A 19,016-nucleotide genomic window follows, 5' to 3' on the forward strand; every position below is an offset into this window, starting at 1 on the left:
AGACCCAGGCTATTAGAATAGATGTCATTGAGGTACGTAGGGAAGAGGTGTTGGCAATTCTGGACAAGCTAAAAATAGATAAGTCCCCGGGGCCTGATGGGATTTATCCTAGGATTCTCTGGGAGGCCAGGGAAGAGATTCCTGGACCTTTGGCTTTGATTTTTATGTCATCATTGGCTCCAGGAATAGTGCCAGAGGACTGGAGGATAGCAAATGTGGTCCCTTTGTTCAAAAAGGGGAGCAGAGACAACCCCGGCAACTATTGACCGGTGAGTCTCACGTCTGTAGTGGGTAAAGTCTTGGAGGGGATTATAAGAGACAAGATTTATAATCATCTAGATAGGAATAATATGATCAGGGATAGTCAGCATGGCTTTGTGAAGGGTAGGTCATGCCTCACAAACCTTATCGAGTTCTTTGAGAAGGTGACTGAACAGGTAGACGAGGGTAGAGCAGTTGATGTGGTGTATATGGATTTCAGTAAAGCGTTTGATAAGGTTCCCCACGGTAGGCTATTGCAGAAAATACGGAGGCTGGGGATTGAGGGTGATTTTGTGGTTTGGATCAGAAATTGGCTAGCTGAAAGAAGACAGAGGGTGGTGGTTGATGGGAAATGTTCAGAATGGAGTTCAGTTACAAGTGGCGTACCACAAGGATATGTCCTGGGGTCGTTGCTGTTTGTCATTTTTATCAATGACCTAGAGGAAGGCGCAGAAGGGTGGGTGAGTAAATTTACAGACGACACTAAAGTCGGTGGTGTTGTCGACAGTGTGGAAGGATGTAGCAGGTTACAGAGGGACATAGATAAGCTGCAGAGCTGGGCTGAGAGGTGGCAAATGGAGTTTAATGTAGAGAAGTGTGAGGTGATTCACTTTGGAAGGAATAACAGGAATGCGGAATATTTGGCTGATGGTAAAGTTCTTGGAAGTGTGGATGAGCAGAGGGATCTAGGTGTCCATGTACATAGATCCCTGAAAGTTGCCACCCAGGTTGATAGGGTTGTGAAGAAGGCCTATGGAGTGTTGGCCTTTATTGGTAGAGGGATTGAGTTCTGGAGTCGGGAGGTCATGTTGCAGCTGTACAGAACTCTGGTCCGGCCGCATTTGGAGTATTGCGTACAGTTCTGGTCACCGCATTATAGGAAGGACGTGGAGGCTTTGGAGCGGGTGCAGAGGAGATTTACCAGGATGTTGCCTGGTATGGAGGGAAAATCTTATGAGGAAAGGCTGATGGACTTGAGGTTGTTTTCGTTGGAAAGAAGAAGGTTAAGAGGAGACTTAGATTATCATCATAGATTATCATAGAATTTACAGTGCAGAAGGAGGCCATTTGGCCCATCGAGTCTGCACTGGCTCTTGAAAAGAGCACCCTACTCAAGGTCAACACCGCCACCCCATCCCTATAACCCAGTAACCCCACCCAACACTAAGGGTAATTTTGGACAGTAAGTGCAATTTATCATGGCCAATCCACCTAACCTGCACATCTTTGGACTGTGGGAGGAAACCGGAGCACCCGGAGGAAACCCACGCACACACGGGGAGGACGTGCAGACTCCGCACAGACAGTGACCCAAGCTGGAATCGAACCTGGGACCCTGGAGCTGTGAAGCAATTGTGCTATCCACAAGGCTACCGTGCTGCCCATTAATAGAGGCATACAAAATGATCAGGGGGTTAGATAGGGTGGACAGTGAGGGCCTTCTCCCGCGGATAGAAATGGCTGGCACGAGGGGACACAGCTTTAAACTGAGGGGTAATAGATATAGGACAGAGGTCAGAGGTAGGTTCTTTACGCAAAGAGTGGTGAGGCCGTGGAATGCCCTACCTGCAACAGTAGTGAACATTGAGGACATTTAAAAGTTTATTGGATAAGCATATGGATGATAATGGCATAGTGTAGGTTAGATGGCTTTTGTTTCGGTGCAACATCGTGGGCCGAAGGGCCTGTACTGCGCTGTATCGTTCTATGTTCTATGTGGGCAGTGGGATTAGTTTCTGATCGATACAAGGATGTGGGGCAGTGGGTTTAGTTTGTGATCGATACAGGGATTGATGCAGACCGTGAGGTTTGCTAATGTCACATTGGGGGGGGGGGGGGGGAGGTTAAACTAGTATGGCAGGGAGGTGGTTACCAGAGCAATAGGTCAGAAGGTGAAAACATTGAGGGAGAACTAGGGAATAGGGCCAGTATGGCTCTGAGGAAGAGCAGACCGGGAGATGTTGCTGAAAGCAGCGGGCCTGGTGGCCTTAAGTGCATATGTTTTAATGCAAGAAGTATTACGGGTAAGGCAGCTGAATTTAGAGCTTGGATTAGTACTTGGAACTATGATGTTGTTGCCATTACAGAGACCTGGTTGAGAGAAGGACAGGATTGGCAGCTAAACATTCCAGGATTTAGATGTTTCAGGAAGGATAGAGGGGGATGTAAAAGGGGTGGAGGAATTGTGTTTCTGGTGAGGGAGAATATCACAGCTGTATTACGGGAGGACACATCCGAGGGCAGCGAGCTATATGGATAGAGATCAGGAATAAGAAGGGTGCAGTCACAATGTTGGAGGTTGACTATAGTCCTCCCAACAGCCAGCGGGAGATAGAGGAGCAGATAGGTAGACAGATTTTGGAAAGGAGTAAAAGCAACAGGGTTGTTGTGATGTGAGACTTTAACTTGCCCAATATTGACTGCGACTCACTTAGTGCTCGGGGCCTGGACGGGGCAGAGTTTGTAAGAAGCATCCAGGAGGGCTTCTTAAAACAATATGTAGATAGTCCAACTAGGGAAGGGGCTGTACTGGACCTGGTATTGGGGAATGAGCCCGGCCAGTTGGTAGAAGTTTCGGTAGGGGAGCATTTCGGAACACTGACCACAATTCAATAAATTTTAAAGTGCTGGTGGACAAGGAGTTGTCCTAGGGTGAATGTACTAAATTGGGGGAAGGCTAATTATAACAATATTAGGCGGGAACTGAAGAACCTAGATTGGGGGCGGATGTTTGAGGGTAAAACAACATCTGACATGTGGAAGGCTTTCAAGTGTCAGTTGAAAGGAATTCAGGACCGGCATGTTCCTGTGAGGAAGAAGGATAAATATGGCAAATTTCGGGAACCTTGGATAACGAAAGATATTGTAAGCCTTGTCAAAAAGGAAAAGGAGGCATTTGTCAGGGCTAGAAGGCTGAGAACAGACAAAGCCTGTGTGGAATATAAGGAAAGTAGGAAGGAACTTAAGCAAGGAGTCAGGAGGGCTAGAAGGGGTCGCGAAAAGTCATTGGCAAATAGGGTTAAAGAAAATCCCAAGTCTTTTTACACGTACATAAAAAGCAAGAGCGTAGCCAGGGAAAGGGTTGGCCCACTGAAGGGTAGGCAAGGGAATCCATGTGGAGCCAGAGGAAATGGGCGAGGTACTAAATGAATACTTTGCATCAGTATTCACCAAAGAGCAGGAATTGGTGGATGTTGAGTCTGGAGAAGGGTGTGTAGATAGCCTGGGTCACATTGAGATCCAAAAAGACGAGGTGTTGGGTGTCTTGAAAAATATTACGGTGGATAAGTCCCCAGGGCCTGATGTGATCTACCCCAGAATACTGAAGGAGGCAAGAGAGGAAATTGCCGAGGCCTTGACAGAAATTTTTGGATCCTCATTGTCCTCGGCTGATGTCCTGGAGGACTGGAGAATAGCCAATGTTGTTCCTCTGTTTAAGAAGGGTCGCAAGGATAATCCAGGGAACTACAGGCCGGTGAGCCTTACGCCAGTGGTAGAGAAATTACTGGAGAGAATTCTTCGAGACAGGATCTACTCCCATTTGGAAGCAAGTGGTCATATGAGCGAGAGGCAGCATGGTTTTGTGAAGGGGGGTTGTGTCTCACTAACTTGATAGAGTTTTTCGAGGTGGTCACAAAGATGATTGATGCAAGTAGGGCTGTGGATGTTGTCTATATGGACTTCAGTTAGGCCTTTGACAAGGTCCTTCATGGCAGACTGGTACAAAAGGTGAAGTCACACGGGATCAGGGGTGAACTGGCAAGATGGATACAGAACTAGCTAGGCCATAGAAGGCAGAGAGTAGCAATGGAATGGTGCTTTTCTGATTGGAGGGCTGTGACTAGTGGTGTTCCACAGGGATCGGTGCTGGGACCTTTGCTGTTCGTAGTATATATAAATGATTTGGAGGAAAATGTAACTGGCCTGATTAAGTTTGCGGACGACACAAAGGTTGGTGGAATTGCGGATAGCGATGAGGGCTGTCAGCGGATACAGCAGGATTTAGATTGTTTGGAGACTTGGGCGGAGAGATGGCAGATGGAGTTTAATCCGGACAAATGTGAGGTTATGCATTTTGGAAGGTCTAATACAAGTAGGGAATATACAGTGAATGGTAGAACCCTCAAGAGTATTGATAGTCAGAGAGATCTTGGTGTACAGGTCCACAGGTCACTGAAAGGGGCAACACAGGTGGAGATGGTAGTCAAGAAGACATACAGCATGCTTGCCTTCATTGGCCGGGGCAGTGAGTATAAGAATTGGCAAGTCATGTTGCAGCTGTATAGAACCTTAGTTAGGCCACACTTGGAGTATAGTGTTCAATTCTGGTCGCCACACTACCAGAAGGATGTGGACGCTTTAGAGAGGGTGCAGAAGAGATTTACCAGCATGTTGCCTGGTATGGAGGGCATTAGCTATGAGGAGCGGTTGAATAAACTTGGTTTGTTCTCACTGGAACGAAGGAGGTTGAGGGGCGACCTGATAGAGGTCTACAAAATTATGAGGGGCATAGACAGAGTGGATAGTCAGAGGCTTTTCCCCAGGGTAGAGGGGTCAATTACTAGGGGGCATAGATTTAAGGTGAGAGGGGCAAGGTTTAGAGGAGATGTACGAGGTAAGTGCTTTACACAGAGGGTAGTGGGTGCCTGGAACTCGCTGCCGGAGGAGGTGGTGGAAGTAGGAATGATAGTGACGTTTAAGGCAATGTTCTTCAAAAAAATTTTACGGGGACCCATTTTTACCAACCGGCTGACCTTCGCGACCCACGCCGGCCGACCTAAGCGACCCACCATTTTCTCTTACCCTGTTTGCTGCTGATAAAAATGGAGGAAATGGTTTTGGGTCCCTTTGGCCCTCGTACACGCTCCTCCATGGAACCTGTTGGATGGAGGTGAAGCCTTCCGGTGTCGGAAAGTATGGAGTCTCCATCTGTCCAAATTCTGCAATTTTTTTCCTGTAAAATTTTATCAAAACCCAAACTTGTAAAAAAAAAAAGGAAAAAATGAATAAAATAAATGAAAAAAATATAAATTAAGTGAATAAAATAAATGAATAAACGCCCCCCCCGCCCCCCAAACTTGTAAATAAAAATAAAATGAATAAAATAAATGGAAAAAAAAAACGAATGAATAAAATAAACGAATTTTAAAAAACCCGAACTTATAAAACAAAAAGCTGCGACCGTTAAAAAAAAAAATAGCGGCTGCACTGCGCAGGGCTGGATTTTTTTTACATCATCGCGGCCATTTTAAAGGCCGCTTGCAGCCGGCGTTATTAAAAGCCAGCTGCTGAGCGCCCCCAAGTTTGAAGAACATTGGTTTAAGGGGCATCTTGACAAATACATGAATAGGATGGGAATAGAGGGATATGGACCCCGGAAGTGTATAAGATTTTAGTTTAGACGGGCAGCATGGTCGGCACAGGCTTGTGCTGTACTTTTCTTTGTTCTTTATTCCTGGATATGAGCAGAAAATGGGATTCGTTTCGGATTGATGCAGGGATATGAGCAGATAGTGGGATTAGTTTGGGATTGATACAGGGATATGGGAATGGTTGGTTGACAGTGCCATCTCCTGTCTCACCATGCAATAACCACTACTCTCTCTTCATCTCTACGCTCTCCCTCTCTCATCAGGGCGTACGTCTCGTTGTTCATGCGCCACCTCTGCGAGCCAGGGGCGGATGGGGCCGAGACATTCGCCGATGGCGTCCCGCGCGAGGGCCTATCGCGCCAACATGTCCTGACCCGCATCGGAGTCATGTCGCTCATTCGGAAGAAGGTATGGGCGGCCACGAGGGGCGGTGGGGGTGGGCCGGCACGGGATTGAGGCGTCTGCCGTTGCCCATGCGGCCCCTCCGCCCAAAGATCATGACGTGATGGGGGCTTTCCTGGCTGGACGCAGATTAATTGCCCGTTGATACAATAGGAGGGAGGCTGCGAGGCTTTGGGCCCTTCCCTTAAAGGCGAGATGGGACAATTGTATTTTGAGCGGATCGGTTTTGGGGTCACGGGTGCCGGCCGTCGGGGGACCCCACCCCGTCAAGGCAGGGAGCAGGTGCAAGGCAAACTCAGCCCCCTGATGCGGCACGGGCCACCTCTGGGGGCAGGATGGAACCGAAGCCTGGGCATGTTGCCCCCCCCCCCCCCCCCCCCCCCCCCCCGCCTCAAGGGCTGCTGGTGGGAGGAGGACGCAGTGAGTTGTGGGGCTGATGTTGTCAGAGGATGCACCTCTGAATCTCTCCATCCCTGCAGGTTCAGGAGTTTGACCACATCAATGGTCAGTGGAGCATGCCCGAGCTCGCGCAAGAGGCAGCAGACAGCAAGAAGTCCTCGCGATCCAGTTCGCCTGTGTCGAAAACACCGACCGTCTCAACACCTGGAGAGACGCAACCCAACACACCAGCAGCAGGTACAGTGTGGGGTTCACTCTGGAAAGGGGAAATCTGACAGAGGGATCATGATAACCCTCCACTCGTCTAACCCATTGTCATATTGAGCGCTCCCAGGGACAGGTACATTACAGAGCTCCTTCTGAGAAAGGGCAATCAGGCAAAGGGAGAACATGATTAACCCTCCTATAGTCCAATCCACTTTATACCCAGTGTCAGCATCGAGCGCTCCCAAGGACAGGTACAATACAGAGCTCCCTCTGAAAAGGGGGAATCTGACAAATGGAGAACATGATAACCCTCCTATAGTCCAATCCACTTGATACCCAGTGTCAGCATCGAGCGCTCCCAAGGACAGGTACAATACAGAGCTCCCTCTGAAAAAGGGGAATCTGACAAACGGAGAACATGATAACCCTCCTATAGTCCAACCTACTTTATACCCAGTGTCAGCATCGAGCACTGCCAGGGACAGGTACAATACAGAACTCCCTCTGCATTATCCTGACTGTAATATCTACACCCCCGCATGAGACTCTCTCTGATATGATGTCTGTTATTAACAGAGGATACGAGTAAATCTCAGGGGTCAGAGGTCGAAGGTGACGTCAAGGACCAAAACAGCAAAAATGGAAAACCGGAGGAGGAGGTGAGAATGTCCACCCAACGTCACCTTTCTCGCGCTCTCTCGCTCTCTGACCCTCTCGCTCTCTGACCCTCTCGCTCTCTGACCCTCTCGCTCTCTGACCCTCTCGCTCTCTGACCCTCTCGCTCTCTGACCCTCTCGCTCTCTGACCCTCTCGCTCTCTGACCCTCTCGCTCTCTGACCCGCTCGCTCTCTGACCCGCTCGCTCTCTGACCCGCTCGCTCTCTGACCCGCTCGCTCTCTGACCCGCTCGCTCTCTGACCCGCTCGCTCTCTGACCCGCTCGCTCTCTGACCCGCTCGCTCTCTGACCCGCTCGCTCTCTGTCTCATAGAATTTACAGTGCAGAAGGAGGCCATTTAGCCCATTGGGTCTGCACTGGCCCTTGGAAAGAGCACCCAACTCAAAAGGACAGGGGGTGGGCAGCTAGTGGGCTGTGTGTGCAGGGCACCCAGCCCTGGCGGGCTGTATGGGTGTTGGTATGTGGTGCACTGTGGAGTTCGAATAGGGGCACGGGTGCTGGTAATTAACCCTGGCACCCTGAGGGGGGGTTCATGCAGCTTGTTTTACGGCGCTGCTGCCCGGTCCTCACATTGGGGCTCACGGGCTGTGCCCAAGCCCGGTGAACGGCGGCAAGTGGCAGCCTCTCTCCTCCGTGCCATAAAGCAGGGTCTGGAGCTCTGCCTCTGCGAAACAGGGCGTCCCTCTTTGAGGACCATCTTCTTGGCTGGAACAAGTGTGTGTGGGGAGTGGAGTGCTTCTATGTGGCCGCAGCTTGTCAGCTTCTCGAGTGCTAGTCCCGACACCGACGAATCGGACGCCATTTTACATTGGAATTGCACTAGTACCACGTGGTGTCGGTGTTAGCCCATTAATGGATCCTGAATTGCTCCGGATTAGCGCTACTTTCAAGATGGTAGAATACTTAGTCTCCCAAACAGGGAATTTCGCCCAACATTGAGTTCAACAATTTTGGATTATAATCCATATCCCCATTTTGTTTTGTGTTTCTTTGCCAGTTCCTTGTTTTTCCCCTTGTTTCTCTTATTTCGTTGACTGCATTTATTAGATAGCCCCCATTCCTGCCTCCTCTCAATCCCATTATCACTCCCTTTTGTCTTTCACCCTGAAACCTTTCATCGTTTAAGTTTCTCCGGCCTCCGTCCCAACAAAGATTTTAACTTTTGCTCCTCTTGCCCCCTTCCCCTTTCACTTGCTCAAAATCTATTACATTTCTAATTTTTCCTAGTCCTGTTCAAAGGTCACAAATCTGAAACTTTACCTCAGTTTATCTCCTCACACATGCTGCCCGACCTGCTGAGTATTTCTGGCAATGTTTGCTTTTAACATGCTGAGGCGGTGCAGTGAGAAGCTGGGACTTCAAGGAGCAAAGCTGTCCAACAATATCCCTGTTCAAGAGCAGCCTTGACCACAGAAAGTCAGCAGCCAGTGGAATAGTGTAGCGACAACAATCTCTCCCTCAATGCCAGCAAAACTAAAGAGCTGGTAATTGACTTCAGGCAGCAAAGTACTGTACACACCCCTGTCAGCATCAACGGGGCCGAGGTGGAGATGGTTAGCAGTTTCAAATTCCATGGGGTGCACATCTCCAAAACTCTGTCCTGGTCCACCCAAGTCGACGCTACCACCAAGAAAGCACAACAGCGCCTATACTTCCTCAGGAAACTAAGGAAATTCGGCATGTCCACATTGACTCTTACCAACTTTTACAGATGCACCATAGAAAGCATCCTATCTGGCTGCATCACAGCCTGGTATGGCAACTGCTCGGCCCAGGACCGCAAGAAACTTCAGAGAGTCGTGAACACCGCCCAGTCCATCACACGAACCTGTCTCCCATCCATTGACTCCATCTACACCTCCCGCTGCCTGGAGAAAGCGGGCAGTATAATCAAGGATCCCTCCCACCCGGCTTACTCACTCTTCCAACTTCTTCCATCGGGCAGGAGATACAGAAGTCCGAGAACACGCACGAACAGACTCAAAAACAGCTTCTTCCCCACTGTCACCAGACTCCTAAATGACCCTCTTATGGACTGACCTCATTAACACTACACCCTGTATGCTTCATCCGATGCCGGTGCTTATGTAGTTACATTGTATATGTTGTGTTGCCCTATTATGTATTTTCTTTTATTCCCTTTTCTTCTCATGTACTTAATGATCTGTTGAGCTGCTCGCAGAAAAATACTTTTCACTGTACCTCGGTACACGTGACAATAAACAAATCCAATCCGAATAGCATTGTGTCAGAGCACTAGTCAGGCAAAGCAAGTCACAAGACAGTCAGTGACGGGATGCAAATGGGTGAATGATTCTGGGTTTTTTATATTATTGATGTTTTGTTGTGTGAAGGTTTTTGCTCTTGGCCTTTATTAAATGATGTACACTAGGAGCACTGTGTCATGTAGAGATAGACATAGCTGCACTGTGAGGGAGTACTGGATCCATGTTGGGGTGAGGAAGCTCCTTTTAAAAGAAGTCTTATAATGCGGCCCCTCGTTTCGTCCAGTTGCATGTGGCAGCTTCCCTTCCTCCTCATCCCAAAGTGGCTACTAAATTCCATGAAGTAGTGCTCCTCGTAATGATTAGATTGGGCACGTTGTAGCACACCACCACAAACATGGGGACACTCTCGGGTGTGTATTGCAGGAATCACCATGAGAGATCGAAGCAGGAAATCTCTGACTTGCTCGACTATGTTTTGATGACTCCAGGGCTTTCCGTGAAGTCTGCCCATCTCACATGCTGGGATGATAGAAGGGGGTCGTGAGCAATTTCTCATTCTCTGCCTCTCTTTCGCTCTCTCATTTTTGCGCACTCATTCTCGCTGTCTCATTCTCGCTCTTGCTCTCTGTCTCCCTCTCGCTCTGTCTCGCTCTCTCTTTTTTAAAATAAATTTAGAGTAGGCAATTATTTATTTTTCCAATTAAGGTGCAATCTAACCGACACATCTTTGGGTAGTGGGGGTGAAACCCACTCAGACACGGGGAGAATGTGCATCGATTGCTCTCTGTCTTTCTCACTTGCTCTCTCTTGTTGCCTGTTTCACGCACACTCTCTCTCTCTCTCTCTCTCTCTCTCTCTCTCCCTCTCTCGCTCTTCCTCCCCCTCCATGTGCCTCACTCTCCCCCTGTGCCTCGCTCGGTCTCCCCCTGTGCCTCGCTCGGTCTACCCCTGTGCCTCGCTCGGCCTCCCCCCTGTGCCTCGCTCGGCCTCCCCCCTGTGCCTCGCTCGGCCTCCCCCCTGTGCCTCGCTCGGCCTCCCCCCTGTGCCTCGCTCGGCCTCCCCCCTGTGCCTCGCTCGGCCTCCCCCCTGTGCCTCGCTCGGCCTCCCCCCTGTGCCTCGCTCGGCCTCCCCCCTGTGCCTCGCTCGGCCTCCCCCCTGTGCCTCGCTCGGCCTCCCCCCTGTGCCTCGCTCGGCCTCCCCCCTGTGCCTCGCTCGGCCTCCCCCCTGTGCCTCGCTCGGCCTCCCCCCTGTGCCTCGCTCGGCCTCCCCCCTGTGCCTCGCTCGGCCTCCCCCCTGTGCCTCGCTCGGCCTCCCCCCTGTGCCTCGCTCGGCCTCCCCCCTGTGCCTCGCTCGGCCTCCCCCCTGTGCCTCGCTCGGCCTCCCCCCTGTGCCTCGCTCGGCCTCCCCCCTGTGCCTCGCTCGGCCTCCCCCCTGTGCCTCGCTCGGCCTCCCCCCTGTGCCTCGCTCGGCCTCCCCCCTGTGCCTCGCTCGGCCTCCCCCCTGTGCCTCGCTCGGCCTCCCCCCTGTGCCTCGCACGGCCTCCCCCCTGTGCCTCGCTCGGCCTCCCCCCTGTGCCTCGCTCGGCCTCCCCCCTGTGCCTCGCTCGGCCTCCCCCCTGTGCCTCGCTCGGCCTCCCCCCTGTGCCTCGCTCGGCCTCCCCCCTGTGCCTCGCTCGGCCTCCCCCCTGTGCCTCGCTCGGCCTCCCCCCTGTGCCTCGCTCGGCCTCCCCCCTGTGCCTCGCTCGGCCTCCCCCCTGTGCCTCGCTCGGCCTCCCCCCTGTGCCTCGCTCGGCCTCCCCCCTGTGCCTCGCTCGGCCTCCCCCCTGTGCCTCGCTCGGCCTCCCCCCTGTGCCTCGCTCGGCCTCCCCCCTGTGCCTCGCTCGGCCTCCCCCCTGTGCCTCGCTCGGCCTCCCCCCTGTGCCTCGCTCGGCCTCCCCCCTGTGCCTCGCTCGGCCTCCCCCCTGTGCCTCGCTCGGCCTCCCCCCTGTGCCTCGCTCGGCCTCCCCCCTGTGCCTCGCTCGGCCTCCCCCCTGTGCCTCGCTCGGCCTCCCCCCTGTGCCTCGCTCGGCCTCCCCCCTGTGCCTCGCTCGGCCTCCCCCCTGTGCCTCGCTCGGCCTCCCCCCTGTGCCTCGCTCGGCCTCCCCCCTGTGCCTCGCTCGGCCTCCCCCCTGTGCCTCGCTCGGCCTCCCCCCTGTGCCTCGCTCGGCCTCCCCCCTGTGCCTCGCTCGGCCTCCCCCCTGTGCCTCGCTCGGCCTCCCCCCTGTGCCTCGCTCGGCCTCCCCCCTGTGCCTCGCTCGGCCTCCCCCCTGTGCCTCGCTCGGCCTCCCCCCTGTGCCTCGCTCGGCCTCCCCCCTGTGCCTCGCTCGGCCTCCCCCCTGTGCCTCGCTCGGCCTCCCCCCTGTGCCTCGCTCGGCCTCCCCCCTGTGCCTCGCTCGGCCTCCCCCCTGTGCCTCGCTCGGCCTCCCCCCTGTGCCTCGCTCGGCCTCCCCCCTGTGCCTCGCTCGGCCTCCCCCCTGTGCCTCGCTCGGCCTCCCCCCTGTGCCTCGCTCGGCCTCCCCCCTGTGCCTCGCTCGGCCTCCCCCCTGTGCCTCGCTCGGCCTCCCCCCTGTGCCTCGCTCGGCCTCCCCCCTGTGCCTCGCTCGGCCTCCCCCCTGTGCCTCGCTCGGCCTCCCCCCTGTGCCTCGCTCGGCCTCCCCCCTGTGCCTCGCTCGGCCTCCCCCCTGTGCCTCGCTCGGCCTCCCCCCTGTGCCTCGCTCGGCCTCCCCCCTGTGCCTCGCTCGGCCTCCCCCCTGTGCCTCGCTCGGCCTCCCCCCTGTGCCTCGCTCGGCCTCCCCCCTGTGCCTCGCTCGGCCTCCCCCCTGTGCCTCGCTCGGCCTCCCCCCTGTGCCTCGCTCGGCCTCCCCCCTGTGCCTCGCTCGGCCTCCCCCCTGTGCCTCGCTCGGCCTCCCCCCTGTGCCTCGCTCGGCCTCCCCCCTGTGCCTCGCTCGGCCTCCCCCCTGTGCCTCGCTCGGCCTCCCCCCTGTGCCTCGCTCTGCATCTCTCTCACAGATAAATAGAAGATAGGAGCAGGAGGAGGCCTTTTGGCCCTTCGAGTCTGCTCTGTCACTTATCACAAACATGGCTGACATCCAATTCAATAGCCTAATCCTGCTTTCTCCCCATAGCCTTTGATCCCATTCTCCCATAAGACCATAAGACACAGGAGCAGAATTAGGCCACTCCGCCCATCGAGTCTGCTGCACCATTCAATCATGAATGATATTTTCTCATCCCCATTCTCCTGCCTTCGCCCCATAACCCCTGATCCCCTTATTAATCAAGAACCTATCTATCTCTGTTTTAAAGACACTCAGAGATTTGGCCTCCACATCGTTCTGCAAAAAAGATTTCCACAGGTCCACCACCCCTTGACTGAAGAAATTCCTCCTCATCTCTGTTTTAAAGGATCGTCCCTTTAGTCTGGGATAGCGTCCTCTGCTTCTAGTTTCTCCTACAAGTGGAAACATCCTCTCCACGTCCACTCTATCCAGGCCTCGCAGTATCCTGTAAGTTTCAAAAAGATCCCCCCTCATCCTTCTAAACTCCAATGTGTACAGACCTGGAGTCCTCAACCGTTCCTCATACGACAAGTTCTTCACTCAAGGGATCATTCTTGTGAACCTCCTCTGGACCCTTTCCAGGGCCAGCACAACCTTCCTTAGATACGGGGCCCAAAACTGCTCACAATACTCCAAATGGGGTCTGACCAGAGCCTTATACAGCCTCAGAAGTACATCCCTGGTCTTTTATCCCCAAGTGCTATATCTAGCCGCCTCTTGAATATATTCAATGATTTAGCATCAATACTTCCTGTGGTAATGAATTCCACAGGCTCACCACTCTTTGGGTGAAGAAATGTCTCCTTATCTCTGTACAAAATGGTTTACCCTGAATCCTCAGGCTGTGACCCCTGGTTCTGGACACACCTATCATTGGTAACATCTACCCTGTCTAGTCCTGTTAGAATTTTATAAGTCTCTATGCGATCCCCCCTCATTCTTCTGAACTCCCAGCGAGAACAATCCCAACCTCGTCAATCTCTCCTCATATGACAGTCCCGCCATCCCTGGAATCAGTCTGGTAAACCTTCGCTGCACTCCCTCGAGAGCAAGAACATTCTTCCTCAGAGAAGGAGACCAAAACTGCACACAATACTCCAGGTGTGGCCTCACCTAGGCCCTGTACAATTGCAGCAACACATCCCTGCTTCTGTACTCGAAACCTCTCGCAATAAAGGCCAACATACCATTCGCCTTCTTTACCGCCTGCTGCACCTGCATGCTTACCTTCAGCGAATGGTGCACAAGGACACCCAGGTCCCGCTGCACACTCCCCTCTCCCAATTTATAACTATGCAGGTAGTAATCTGCCTTCCTGTTTTTGCTTCCAAAGTGAATAACCTCACTTATCCAAATTATGCTGCATCTGCCATTGATTTGCCCACTCGCCCAACCTGTCCAGATCTTGCTGTAGGATCCCTGCATCCTCGTCACAATTCACCCTCCCACCTAACTTGGTATCATCTGCAAATTTTGAGATGTTACATTTTGTTCCCTCATCCAAATCATTAATATCTATTGTGAATAGCTGGGGTCCCAGCACCGATCCCTGTGGTACCCCACTGGTTACTGCCTGACAATTTGAAAAGGACCCATTAATCCATACTCTTTGTTTCCTCTCTGCCAACCAGTTTTCTATCCACCTCAATACATTTCCCCCAATCCCATGCGCTTTAATTTTGCATAATAATCTCTTACGCAGGACTTTGTCAAACACCTTCTGAAAGTCCAAATATACCACATCGACTGCCTCCCCCTTGTCAACTGTACTGGCTACATCTTCAAAGAATTCCAACAGATTTGTCGAGCATGATTTTCCTTCATAAATCCATGCTGACTCTGACTGATTCTGCCACTGCTTTCCAAATGTTCCGCTATAAAGTCCTTGATAATGGATTCAAGCATTTTCCCCACTACCGATGTTAGGCTTACTGGTCTATAATTCCCTGCTTTCTCTCTCCATTTTTAAATATTGGAGTGACGTGACCTACCTGCCAATCTGCAGGGACAGTTCCAGAGTGTATAGAATCCCAGAAGATGACCACCAATACATCCACTATTTCCAGAGCCACCTCCTTAAGCACTCTGGGATGCAGATTCTCAGGCCCTAGGGATTTATCTGCCTTCAATTCCTTCAACCTCTCGCTCTGACTCCTTCTCTCACGCACTGTCCCTCCCTCTCTCTCTCTTTCTGTATACCTCTCTCTCTCTCTCTCTCTCTCTCTCTCTCGCTCTCTGTCCCCCTCTCGCTCTCTGTCCCCCTCTCGCTCTCTGTCCCCCTCTCGCTCTCTGTCCCCCTCTCGCTCTCTGTCCCCCTCTCGCTCTCTGTCCCCCTCTCGCTCTCTGTCCCCCTCTCGCTCTCTGTCCCCCTCTCGCTCTCTGTCCCCCTCTCGCTCTCTGTCCCCCTCTCGCTCTCTGTCCCCCTCTCGCTCTCTGTCCCCCTCTCGCTCTCTGTCCCCCTCTCGCTCTCTGTCCCCCTCTCGCTCTCTGTCCCCCTCTCGCTCTCTGTCCCCCTCTCGCTCTCTGTCCCCCTCTCGCTCTCTGTCCCCCTCTCGCTCTCTGTCCCCCTCTCGCTCTCTGTCCCCCTCTCGCTCTCTGTCCCCCTCTCGCTCTCTGTCCCCCTCTCGCTCTCTGTCCCCCTCTCGCTCTCTGTCCCCCTCTCGCTCTCTGTCCCCCTCTCGCTCTCTGTCCCCCTCTCGCTCTCTGTCCCCCTCTCGCTCTCTGTCCCCCTCTCGCTCTCTGTCCCCCTCTCGCTCTCTGTCCCCCTCTCGCTCTCTGTCCCCCTCTCGCTCTCTGTCCCCCTCTCGCTCTCTGTCCCCCTCTCGCTCTCTGTCCCCCTCTCGCTCTCTGTCCCCCTCTCGCTCTCTGTCCCCCTCTCGCTCTCTGTCCCCCTCTCGCTCTCTGTCCCCCTCTCGCTCTCTGTCCCCCTCTCGCTCTCTGTCCCCCTCTCGCTCTCTGTCCCCCTCTCGCTCTCTGTCCCCCTCTCGCTCTCTGTCCCCCTCTCGCTCTCTGTCCCCCTCTCGCTCTCTGTCCCCCTCTCGCTCTCTGTCCCCCTCTCGCTCTCTGTCCCCCTCTCGCTCTCTGTCCCCCTCTCGCTCTCTGTCCCCCTCTCGCTCTCTGTCCCCCTCTCGCTCTCTGTCCCCCTCTCGCTCTCTGTCCCCCTCTCGCTCTCTGTCCCCCTCTCGCTCTCTGTCCCCCTCTCGCTCTCTGTCCCCCTCTCTCCCCATCTCACTGATGCCTCCATTCTTGTGTCCCGCTCCTCTAGGCCTCGCCGCCCACTGAGGGGGAGAAGACCGCTGAGAAACCTCCGGAAGAACCCAAAGATGACGACGTGGTCGAGGTGAAGGAGAGGCCGGCTGAACCGGTGGACGTGGAGATGAAAGGTGAGTGGGGGTGGGGAACCTGTGGCGGGATTCTCCCCTAACCGGCGGGGCGGGCCATACCGGCGCCGAGGAGTGGCGTGAACCACTCCGGCATCGGGCCCCCGGAAGGTGCGGAATCCTCCGCAAAGGGCCTCCACCCGCTGGCGCGAGTTGGCGCATGCACGGGAGCGCCAGCGTATGCTGGCGTAATCCTAGCCCCTGTGCAGGGGGTTCATCTCCACGCCAGCCATGGCGGACTGTTACACCCGCCGGTGCAGATGGAAAGAGTGCCCCCAGAGCACAGGCCCGCCCGCGGATCGGTGGGCCCCCAGGGCCAGATACCCCCGCGCCCCCTCGAGGTCTCCGCAGGCTGCCCGCAGAGCCAGGTCCCGCCGGTACGGACCTGATGCATTTTACGCCAGCGGGACCCGCCGAAAACGGGTGGCCACTCGGCCCATCGTGGGCCGGAGAATTGCCAGGGGGGACCGCTGCCCTCGACTGGCGCGGCGCGGTTCCCGCCCCTGCCGAAAAACCGGCACCAGAGAATCCCATACCCTCGCACATACATACGGGCCAAGCCTCTGACGCCATTCTTCTGCCTTGTATTTCAGCTGTGGAGGAGGCCGTCTCGGAGAAACCTGCGGAGAAAGTGGAGAGTCCTGTCAGCACTGAGGTCAAACCAGGTCTGAACTTTGAAATTTGACCTGTTGCCTACACCCCTCCCTATCTCGGTAACCTCCTCTATCTCTGTAACATGTCCAGCCCACTGCATCTCTCCAAGATCTTTGCACTCATCCATGTCCAACACCTCACAGTTTGCTCCATTTCCACCTCTGGAATTCACCCCTAAACCTTTCCATCGCTCTCTCTATGCTTATCTGTTTTTCTTTGGCCTCCTCACTCTCTGTCTCTGTCTTTCGCCCCTCTCTCTGTCTCCCCCCCACCCCCCTCTGTCTTCTCGCCCCCTCTGTCTTCTCCCCCCCCCCCTCTGTCTTCTACCCCCCCCCCTCTGTCTTCTCCCCCCCCCTCTGTCTTCTCCCCCCCCCTCTGTCTTCTCCCCCCCCCTCTGTCTTCCCTCCCCCCCCCTCTGTCTTCCCTCCCCCCCCCTATCTTCTCCCCCCCCCCATCTTCTCTCCCCCCCCCTATCTTCTCCCCCCCCCTCTGTCTTCTCCCCCCCCCCCTCTGTCTTCTCCCCCCCCCTCTGTCTTCTCCCTCCCCCCCCTCTGTCTTCTCCCCCCCCCTGTCTTCCCCCCCTCTGTCTTCCCCCCCCTCTGTCTTCCCCCCCCTCTGTCTTCCCCCCCCCTCTGTCTTCCCCCCCCCTCTGTCTTCCCCCCCCCTCTGTCTTCCCCCCCTCTGTCTTCCCCCCCTCTGTCTTCCCCCCCCCTGTCTTCCCCCCCCCTCTGTCTTCCCCCCCCCCTGTCTTCCCCCCCCCTCTGTCTTCCCCCCCCCTCTGTCTTCCCCCCCCCCTCTGTCTTCCCCCCCCCTCTGTCTTCCCCCCCCCTCTGTCTTCCCCCCCCCTCTGTCTTCCCCCCCCCTCTGTCTTCCCCCCCCTCTGTCTTCCCCCCCCTCTGTCTTTCCCCCCCCCTCTGTCTTCCCCCTCCTCTGTCTTCCCCCCCCCTCTGTCTTCCCCCCCCCCTGTCTTCCCCCCCCTCTGTCTTCCCCCCCCCTGTCTTCCCCCCCCCCTGTCTTCCCCCCCCCCTGTCTTCCCCCCCCCCCCTGTCTTCCCCCCCCCCTGTCTTCCCCCCCCCCTGTCTTCCCCCCCCCCTGTCTTCCCCCCCCTCTGTCTTCCCCCCCCCCTCTGTCTTCCCCCCCCCCTCTGTCTTCCCCCCCCCCCCTCTGTCTTCCCCTCCCCCTCTGTCTTCCCCCCCCCTCTGTCTTCCCCCCCCTCTGTCTTCCCCCCCCCCCCCCCTCTGTCTTCCCCCCCCCCCCCTCTGTCTTCCCCCCCCCCCTCTGTCTCCCCCCCCTCTCTGTCTTAGAACATAGAACGATACAGCGCAGTACAGGCCCTTCGTCCCACGATGTTGCACCGAAACAAAAGCCATCTAACATACACTATGCCATTATCATCCATATGCTTATCCAATAAACTTTTAATTGCCCTCAAGGTTGGCGAGTTCACTACTGTTGCAGGTAGGGCATTCCACGGCCTCACCACTCTTTGCGTAAAGAACCTACCTCTGACCTCTGTCCTATATCTATTACCCCTCAGTTTAAAGCTATGTCCCCTCGTGCTAGCCATTTCCATCCGCGGGAGACGGCTCTCACTGTCCACCCTATCCAACCCCCTGATCATTTTGTATGCCTCTATTAAGTCTCCTCTTAACCTTCTTCTCTAACGAAAACAACCTCAAGTCAACCAGCCTTTCCTCATAAGATTTTCCCTCCATACCAGGCAACATAGAACATAGAACAATACAGCGCAGTACAGGCCCTTCGGCCCACGATGTTGCACCGAAACAAAAGCCATCTAACCTACACTATGCCATTATCATCCATATGTTTATCCAATAAACTTTTAAATGCCCTCAATGTTGGCGAGTTCACTACTGTAGCAGGTAGGGCATTCCACGGCCTCACTACTCTTTGCGTAAAGAACCTACCTCTGACCTCTGTCCTATATCTATTACCCCTCAGTTTAAAGTTATGTCCCCTCGTGCCAGCCATATCCATCCGCGGGAGAAGGCTCTCACTGTCCACCCTATCCAACCCTCTGATCATTTTGTATGCCTCTATTAAGTCTCCTCTTAACCTTCTTCTCTCCAACGAAAACAACCTCAAGTCCATCAGCCTTTCCTCATAAGATTTTCCCTCCATACCAGGCAACATCCTGGTAAATCTCCTCTGCACCCGCTCCAAAGCCTCCACGTCCTTCCTATAATGCGGTGACCAGAACTGTACGCAATACTCCAAATGCGGCCGGACCAGAGTTCTGTACAGCTGCAACATGACCTCCCGACTCCGGAACTCAATCCCTCTACCAATAAAGGCCAACACTCCATAGGCCTTCTTCAC

General features: G+C 54.6%; 1 protein-coding gene across 1 annotated transcript in view; it reads left to right on the forward strand.

Moving 5' to 3' along the window:
• Positions 1 to 19,016, forward strand: part of LOC140392272 (chromodomain-helicase-DNA-binding protein 4-like) — a 125,913-nt gene that overhangs the window by 92,650 nt on the left and 14,247 nt on the right. The window contains exons 3-7 of the mRNA XM_072477589.1: positions 5,897 to 6,041; positions 6,515 to 6,671; positions 7,218 to 7,300; positions 15,908 to 16,025; positions 16,616 to 16,687. Coding sequence (XP_072333690.1) covers positions 5,897 to 6,041; positions 6,515 to 6,671; positions 7,218 to 7,300; positions 15,908 to 16,025; positions 16,616 to 16,687 — 575 coding nt within the window. The remainder of the gene's footprint in view (positions 1 to 5,896; positions 6,042 to 6,514; positions 6,672 to 7,217; positions 7,301 to 15,907; positions 16,026 to 16,615; positions 16,688 to 19,016) is intronic.

Source organism: Scyliorhinus torazame, chromosome 16 (genome assembly GCF_047496885.1).
Source record: "Scyliorhinus torazame isolate Kashiwa2021f chromosome 16, sScyTor2.1, whole genome shotgun sequence".
Taxonomy (NCBI): Eukaryota; Metazoa; Chordata; class Chondrichthyes; order Carcharhiniformes; family Scyliorhinidae; genus Scyliorhinus; species Scyliorhinus torazame.